General features: G+C 39.8%; 1 protein-coding gene across 1 annotated transcript in view; it reads left to right on the top strand.

Annotated features, from left to right (window-relative positions):
• Positions 1-9,709, top strand: part of NALCN (sodium leak channel, non-selective) — a 282,677-nt gene that overhangs the window by 19,875 nt on the left and 253,093 nt on the right. Inside the window, exon 6 of the mRNA XM_007461528.1 lies at positions 5,149-5,303. Within this exon, the coding sequence (XP_007461590.1) occupies positions 5,149-5,303 (155 nt within the window). The remainder of the gene's footprint in view (positions 1-5,148; positions 5,304-9,709) is intronic.

The following is a 9,709-nucleotide window of genomic DNA, read 5'->3' on the forward strand; positions in this document are numbered from 1 at the left end:
CTGAGTTCTCAGTTGATGCACTGCCACTTCGGAACATACTGCGTGAATGTGAAATGAAGAGCCTGCCGATCCAGCCCCTGGCAAAGAGTGTCGACTGTAGCTGCCTTCGTAGACGTCATATGTAGTATCATTGTGATGTCTTAAGTTCAGCCAGACCAGCCTGCTTTTCCCCGGGACAGAAGCTGCACCAGCATGCCATGACTATAGCAGAACAAGCAGTCCGTTTCGGGAATTCATTTCTAGGGTTAGCTCTCTTAAGCAGAGAGAAATAGAGTCAGTAGGGTGTATACGTATAGAGAGAAAAAGAGATTTATTTAAGCAGTTGGCTCATGTGATTGTGGGGGACCAGCAAGACCAAAATCTTCAGAGCAGGCCAGTGAGCTGGAAATTCCAGCAGGAGTTGATATTGAAGTCCTGAGTCCAAAGGCAGTCTGGAGACAAAATTCTTTCCTCTTTGGAGACTTCTCTCTTAAGGCCTTCCACTAATAGGATGAGGCCCACCCACATTATAGAGGGTCATCTGCTTTACTTAAAGTCTACAGATTTAAATGTTAATCGCATCTAAAAAACACTTTCATGGCAACATCTAGACTGATGTGGACCAAAGATCTGGACAACACAGTCTATCCAGGGTCACAACTAAATTTAGCCATCACAGACTATGTGTCAGGAGCTATATGAAATTGAAAGTTACACCGGACAACAGTCGAGTTGGGAAGAATCCAATGAAGAGTTGACCACACAAACGTGAGTGACACGGGTCCCAAGTGCCAGAAATGAAAAGCGTGGGTGCTTTGAGAATTTCTAATAGGGAAACCTAAGCCAGTCTGAGTGACTTAGGGTGGCTCCCCTGAGAAGGTGACATTCAGGCTGGGCCCTGAAGGCTAAAAGATGGGACTAACGAAGCAAAGATGGGAGGAGAGATTTCCAAGCAGGGGGAAAGGTCCTGCAGTAGATGGAGCTCATAGAGAGCTGGGGGAAGACAAACGTGGTTGGATGCTAGGACACTTGGAGGTGCAGGAGCCAGGTCCTTCACGGTCTTGTAGATCATATTAAAGATTTGTCACTGACTGACACAATGTAGGACAGTGATTATGAAAAGCCTCTCTACATGCTCTGTGACAAATGGGTAAGACGGGCTGAGAGAGGCTGCAGAATGGCCAGTTAGGAGGCTGGATTCCTGTGCAGGTAGAGGTGGACATGGAGAGTTGAATGAACCCAAAAGATATTTTGGAGGATATTTAGGGAACATGATGATTAGTTATAAGGGTGGCAGGAGAATAAGGTATCAAGGTGATTCCAAGATATCCGGCTCGCTCAACAGTTTGGATGGTGGTGCTCTGGTGCTGCTTGTGATGAGAGGGAACGTTGGCAAAGGGTCTGAGTTTAGTATGGGGTCCATAGAGTTGGAGGTGCTTGTGGTGTAGCAAAGTGGAGAGATCTAACAGGCAGTTGGGCATGTAGCTCTGGGACTCTAAAATGGCATCTAAGTTGGTAGAGAATTGAAACTATGGAAGTGGACTTAATTGCATAGGGAGAGAGCATCATGAAAGCCAAGGACCAAGCTCAGAGCAACTCAGTACTGAAGGTGAATTACAGGAGGAGGAGATAGAAAAGAAGAATGACCTGAGACATATGGACAGAACTAGCATCTACAAAGCCAGCCACGTTGCGTCTCTCTGAGCCTTCCTTTCCACACAGGCACAGTCCTCTAACCACAACCGGAAAAGGCTTTCCACATTGAAGAACTTGTGCGATTAGGTGGGGCCCACTTAGGTAATCCAGGATGATCTCCCCAACTCAAGAGTTTTAGCCTTGTTCACATCTGTACCTTAATTCCTTTTTGCCAGGTAAGATAATATATTCACAGGTTCTGGAGGTGAGAACGTGGACGTCTTTAGGGGGCTGTAAGTAAGAAAGTATTGATTCCCACTTAAGCATGAATGGATATTTATTATGACTGGGAGAATCATTGCCTCTATTTAGGATATGGCTGGTTGGAGCGAGAATTTCACCCCCCTGAAAGTGGCGGGGGTGGGTGGGTGGGATGAATTGGGAGATTGGGATTGATATATATACACTAATATGTTTAAAATAGATAACTAATAAGAACCTGCTGTACAAAAAAATAAATAAAATTCAAAAATTCAAAAAAAAAAAAAGTAAAAAGAATTTCACCCCCCTAATTCCAGAGAGCCTCTTGTTCTATCCTGACTATCTGAGGGAAAATAAACGAGGAAGTAATTAACAGTAACAAATAAAAATAAAATCTACAAGATTCTTGTTAACTGAGAAAATGAAACTAAGATAAATAACCAGTAGATATTCTGAAACTCATGACATTCATCTCAATTTTTAGAAAGGATATTTATCATGTGGTTTTAGATACATAAGTTCCAGAGCAATTAATCATCTAATAAATATGTCTCTAATAAGCATCCTCTAAGAGCTTGATGTTGGCAAAAATAACGTGTTTCAAATCTGCTGCCTCTGAAGCCAAAAGATTTCAAAATACTGTCTGTGCTGGTGAGAGTTGTGCTTCAAATGGGAATCAGTACTAACATGAAAGAAAAAACAAGTGGAATCAAAGAGGAAAAAATACCCTAATATTTATAAGTTAATGAAAATGATCAAAATAGTTAACAATTATTGAGTGATTAACTTATTTCCAGTGCTATTCTGAGAGTGGTACATTACCACATTTAATCATTAAGACCCCCCCACACACACACACACACAAGGTAGGTATAATTGCCGTCCCCATTTTTGAAATGTGGAAACTGAGGCTGTCCATGCCAGGGCTAGGGGTTCAATCTAGGGAATGTACAAACTTCAAACTATAAATTACAATAGGTCACACCTAGCACTTATTGTCTACCAAGTGCCTGTTTTAAGTATTTTACAGACGTAACATTTTCCCCACAGCTCCTTGAAGGAAGTATTTTCCCACCATCACAGAGATGAGGAAACTGAGGCACAAATTGGCGAAGTCACACATGTAGTAAGGGCTGAGCTGGAATTCACACCCAACAGACTGGTGCCAGAGTCCAGTTATCCAAATAACTGAAAGATGATATTTTTTGAAACTTTTTTGTGTAGACAGAGTGTTTTTGTCAGATATTTGCTGCTATTGTCTTTTTAAAGTATTGGAAGTGAAAAAAAATTACTGATTTTGATGGGCTAGTACACTTTCCCCTTCCAGCACTTCACCTTACCTTCCTCACTTACTAATTAAGAACTAGGTCATCTATAAAGTTTCTTTCAGCTGCACAATTCTGTGAACAAAATGCTTTCAGGATCACGTACCAAAATTCCTTCTATTCTTTTGAGAATCCTTTATTGTTGTGTTTTCACATGCCAGGATTTATGTTACATTTTATTATTGTAATGACTAATAATCATTTATAGTAAGCATTTATTGAGTGCTTGAAACACGCTAGGTGCTGTGATGAATGCATTACTTGTTTTATTTTACTTAAAGCTCACACAAGCTTCTCTCCCTGTTTCACAGATGAGGAAACCGAGCTTAGAAACATTTAAAATTATTCAAGTCACACAGCCAGTCAATGGCAGAGCTTGGAACCAACCCAGAAAGCCTTCCTCTGAAACTCTGAAGCCCAGTCCCCTTACCACTTTGTTCTGATGTGTGGGTACAAACTCAGGAACATAGAGAGTCAGGCTAGACTTAAGCGAAGATGCATCATTTGGCCTGCGTATAAGAATGTAAAAGGAGGGGAAATAAGTGACGTGTGTGCCTAAAATCATATCTTTCTGACACAACCAAGTGGTGATTTCCACAAGCAGAGCCTTTCCTTTTGCATGTGGGGTCCAAAGGACCAGCTTAAAATATGACAATTACTTAAACATTCCCTGAGATGTATTGACAAATTAGCTCACTTGCTGCTAACAAAGAGCAGAATCCTGAAGGAGTAAACATAGAAGTTTGTTTTAACTGAGATGGAACTGGGCAGTGTATTACCAGGGATTGTGTGCATGTGTGTGTGTAAGACTGTGTAAAATTGTGTATGTCTTTGTAGGAGATTGTGTGTGTGTATACATGGGCATGGTGGCCTCAAGCAGCTAAGGGATCGTGGAGAGTTAGGCATCATACTCTAGAGAAAACATGTTATATAAGGGGAAGGAAGTGGCCAATTGAATATAAGAAGATATTAAAAAAAGAAATGTGACCCAACACATCTGCCTCAATTTGGCCATAAGCAGAGGAGACTGAGACAGTCCTAAGGTTGGTCCCCATTTAGGAAATGCCTGGAAACATTGATGTAGTGGGAAATGACTATAATAAAGTCATGGGTTTGTAAGGTTTGTGAAATCATCTAGCTTAAACTTTGGCCCCTACACAAGCCATGTCAGTCGTCTCAGATAGCAGCTATTTGGGGCCCATTTTAAGGTTCCAGAATGAGATTCCACAATCACCTTTCCAGTGGTTACCTGTACTCACTACCAAGAAAGCCATTACACATCTAAATCCTTCCACATCAACTCAATGTCCAGTGTGTCCTCCAGAAAGTTGAAAAGTAATTATATCACCAACTACCTAAAAAATAAATAAATAAAACCCTGTAATACTCCTGGAGCTATCACTAAATCAGCCCATAATCTCTCTCTTTCCAATGTGATATCTTTAATTCCTTCAGTCTCACTTTATTTATCTGGTTTTCTTAGTAAACTGAACATCTGACAACCCAGAAGAAGGCCAAGTATCATTTATGAGACTTACAGTACTTTTGTACCATATGGAAAATGACTGTCATCATTTACTGTTGCTTAGAAGTGAAGTAACATTTGTGCCCATAGTAGGAGAACGATTTGTAGATAACAAGGGATCCCCAGACAAGTTAACATTCCTTGCAAATCTACAGAAAAATTCCTTCCTTCGCTTTTTCTGAGTCTTGGTCTTCAATGACAAAAACCGTCATGGCGATAATGTTCTTATAAAGAGCTTCTGTGGGGATGAATCAGGTATCATTTGAGAATGTTCATGGCATTAATGTTATGAATACCATTCATGAATCAGGAATCTTAAGTCTGTGTCCATATACAGCAGTTATTAATGAAGAATGATTACATTATGCATTTTAATCAATATACTTGTTAAAATTGTCTAATCCTCTTCTGTGTTGTTTGCAGAAATGTAACCTGGAATAGTTTAGCTATCCCAGATACACACTGCTCACCAGAGCTGGAAGAAGGCTACCAGTGCCCCCCAGGATTTAAGTGCATGGACCTCGAAGATCTGGGACTTAGCAGGCAAGAGCTGGGCTACAGTGGCTTTAATGAGATAGGTCTGTCTTACTGATAAAACACCTTTTCAGTTTCTATTTTACAATGTTTATGAAATGGAGAAAATAGTTGTATAATTGATATTTTATGTTCAGACTGGTTGTAGTTTTTAAGAAACACAACTAAGTTTTAATATATTCTCCCTTATAGTCTATAACATACAGTCTGTGTCTATGTATATTCAGCAGTGTCTGTATAGACTTAAAAATCTCTCAATTCTTAATTATAGCATTTAAAACTATTTGTCTGTTGAGTAAGGTTCAGGGTTTTGAACTCAAAGAACCCCTTGAGTCAACAAGACTTGGTTTCCTTCCACATTTAACTAGTAGGCAAGGTAAGTCTTAAGTAACTGGAATACTAGACATTGAGGAGTGCGTGAGAGCCGAAAAGTAATTCTGGAACAGGATACAGCTAATGAGATACTTAATGAATGTGCATCAACTATATAACAGAGGTATGGGAAATGCTTGTATGCGAATATGATGTGCCAAACGTGTACATTGATTCGTGACTTGTCCTATTAAGTCCTGAAACGTGCCGTCACGCACAGTAAAGAAAGAACTTGGCATCTGCCATTTAGTTGGTATCATTGCATTTGTTACAATTCCATGCAAGTTGCACATCTTTCACGATTGAAGCAAAAAAAACATGGGATTCTAAACAATTATTTTATGCTCTGAGAATTTGTCTCAGTCAGCTCAGGCAGCCATAACAAAATATTGTAGACTGGGTGGCATAAACAACAGAAATTTACTTCTTACCAGTCTGAAGGCTGGAAGTCTGAGATCAGGATGCACCATGGTTAGGTCTGGTTACCCCTCTCCCTGGCTTGCAGATGGCTGTCTTCTCTCTGTGTGCTTATGGGATGGGTTGGGGGGAAGAGAGAGAGAGAGAGTGGGGAGAGAGGGAGAGAAAGCTCTCTGATCTCTTCTTATAAGGACACTAATCCCATCATGAGAACCCCACGCCTCACAACCTGGTCTAAACCAAATCAACTTTTACAGGCCCCACCTCCTAATGCCATCACATTGGGGGGTTAGAGCTTCAATATATGAATGGGAGTGGACATAAACATTCAATCCGTAGCAGAGTTGTTGGAGTCATTTGAAAAAATTTAATTTTTTCTTAAAGTTTTAAGGCCCAGGTACATTTAAGAGAGTTCTAGACACTTTTACCCAGGTCCTAAGAGGAAAGTCTTTCAGTGTGTAACAGGATGGTAGTTGTGCTCTTTTGGAAGCCAAATCTACTTATTTTTAATCTGTCTTTTGGTGTGGTTTCACTTTTTAATGGGCCAGCTGTACAATGGGGATCTCAAAGCCAGGAAATAGTGCATCACCACTGTCTACCCAGGAGGGAAACTGGTTCAAACCCAGCCCATCAACTTTCACATATCAGACAGAGTGGCTGATAAATCCTATTCCCACTCTGGCCTTCGGTCGTAGCAGCTCCTGGATAGTGTTATGCAGGATGGCATAATGAACTCTGGGATAAGTGTTTAAGTTTCAGAAAGAACATGTGAAGATCTTGCACTGAGTGAGGAATATGTTCTAGATATATGAACTAAACCACAAGGCTACAGCCTTTGGACTGAATAAAATACTGAAATTGGGCTGAAAGAAACATAAATAGTTGGTATTTTTAATGAGTGCATTTTGCAAATAAATCCCTAAATTTTATTCTTATATATTTAGTATGCCCTCATAGTAAATTTCCAGCATTGTATTGATAGTTAGATGGGCATTCTTCTTTTGGCCAATGATACAGTTTTCTGGTTCATAAAAATTTAGAAGCCAACAGAGGTAAAGCATTTTAATAAGCCAGTCTCTCTTATACTTCCCTGGCTTTGGAACCAATCTTACATCCTTCCCCCTGTCTCAAAAGTGCAAAGATTATGCCAGTGACTTGCAGGCATGAGCAGGAAATCACAGGTGTGGTGTGGGAGATGAGATACGTTATAGATTTAGTAACCTGCTCGGAGCAGGCTCCAGGCTGGGGCAGGACTGGAATGCATGGCTGGTTAGAGCCTGTTGCTCTCTCTTTTAGGGGCTGAGTGTGCCCATGTCTTGTACGGAGAGTGGCCAGCATTCAAGAGTTAGGCTGTCCTTGCACTGGAAATCTCCAAGCCTTTAAAATCACGTTGCTAAATCAAATCGCCCCCTGACCATTTTAAATGCAGCAGTTGTGCCTAAACTCCAACTGCTGCATTATATTAAAGTGGATTTATTTTTTTTTCACTGTGACATACAGTAGCTTCAACTAATGTAGGGGACAGTATCTCTTTGAGCAAGGAAGTCTCCTTCTAAAGCATGTGGACTTAAGGAGCCCAGTTGTAGGAGGGAAGTGCCCTGGAGGGTGGTAAGCTCCCACAAAGGCAGTAATCTTACTGTAGCTCTACTGTTTATTTGCACATTGATCTCCCAAGGATTTAAGCTCCTGGAAAACGGGAAGCACATCTTTTTATCTTCTTGTCTCTAGGGCCTGGAGCAATGCCTGCTTGGTAGGAAACCCTTTGTAAATATTTACTAATGGACCAAAGTATGTGCCCTTTTGAAGTCGTAGGGGACACATCGTCTTTGTGTTAGGATGTAGAGCCACAGTAGAGAATTAAGTTGTTTTCTCATTGTTCTTTTCCCTGATTTCGTCTCTGCTTCTGTTGGCAGTGTTCATTCTGCCTCATGACTTCCCTTTTCTATATAAGCTTAATTTGGTCTATTTGCTTCCTTTTCTCAAACGATGATTGAATTCAGCATCATTTTAGCACTAATGGTTAGATAATGAAAATGTTGGCTTTGAACTATAATCAAAAAAATGTTAACATGGTCACTATAGATTGAAATTGGTAACTATTTCCTGATATTATGTATCTATGTAGATACACAAACTAGTGTTTTAGATTATTTTGAAAGTTCTTATGGAAACAAAAGATAATGTTTCACCAAAATGAGGAAATTAATTTTATTAGGCACATGTGATCATCTCGTTCTGCATGCAGCTAAATTTGGAACATAATTAGGTACCAATTGTGTATTTAAATTTGGCCAGTGTACTCTCTATATAAGTAATCATGATTAATTTAAAAGGAGCATGTTTCCTTTTCTTACTAGTCCAAATTATCATGCAATACATTGAATTTCAAGCATTTATAACATTTTATTTATAAGTAGCTTCATGTCTCATTAAAATTTAATATTGATGATGTTGAAAAACTCAATTTTTAAAACTATATTAAGAGCCAGAGTCATTAGGTAGAAAAAATTACAAAGAGCCCCTATTGTAAGATTATGGAGTAAAGAGACCTTTTTGTCTCTAAAATCATCCAAACATCAAGCATACTGAGAAACAGAAATGCAGTTTCCATATTTAAGGACTCTGAAAAGCTTATAACTGTAAACCACAATATCAGAGGGCCAGGTGTCTAACAGAAAACTTCCCCAAAAGACTCTGGCTACTGAGGATCTCAGAGCCAAAAGAAGACGTTCTACAACAACCAGTGTTCATCATCCATTCAGTTTAAAAATTCAACAATAAAAATTAAATTATAGAAAATAAAAATAAAATGAAATAAAATGACCGGTGTTCCTAGAGAAGCAGAATAGTCCTCTCTTCGAGTCAGGGCATCACTGTGTAGCTGACGGTAGGAGTTTTCTGGAATTCCATGTGGCGTCACAGAGGACAGGCCCTTATTCTGCAGGCAGCTGGGAGAGAGAGAGCTGTGGGCACCCCGAGACGGCTGATCAGCATAGACTAGGATGAGGGAAAGACTCCAGCTTTGCAAATCTGGCTCTACCTTACAATGACCTCGCTGATTCTCAAGCATCATTCTCAGGCCAATTAAATCGAAACCTTACAGTGATTGAAGGCACAGATGGCTCTAATAAGTTCTCCGGGTGATTCTAGCATGCATGCAGAGTGTGAACCACTGAAGCAGCACCAATACACACCCAACATGTGAAAATCTTCACTTCTACCCCACAGCATAACTTCACCCTTCCCTACATGAAACAGGACAAATATCTGGTGCTGTCAAAATCAGTGTCAAAGGTGAAGGATAATAAAAAAGAACCAGGACCATTTCTATAAAAATGTGTCTTTCGGTATATTTAAAACTGAAAAAAAAAATACTCAAGATATATATAACTCAAAAGAATTGCAGAAAAAGAAGACTTAAATATACACATTAAAAGGGTACAAATTGACTCAGTAAATTGACAGAGAACAGTCAACGCTTAGGCCTATCTTAGTAAAGATGCTAGAATTCAAAGCTAAAGAAAGCATCCATTGGGTATCTTGAAAAAAAAGAAAAGATCAAGTCAGTTCTAAGGCGGACCATCAGAGGGGCCTGAAACTTCATGTCAATATTCAGCTCTCAGATATAACGTCACAATGCTTACAGGGTCCTTAGGGAAAG

Source organism: Lipotes vexillifer, unplaced genomic scaffold (assembly GCF_000442215.2).
Source record: "Lipotes vexillifer unplaced genomic scaffold, Lipotes_vexillifer_v1.1 scaffold655, whole genome shotgun sequence".
NCBI lineage: Eukaryota > Metazoa > Chordata > Mammalia > Artiodactyla > Lipotidae > Lipotes > Lipotes vexillifer.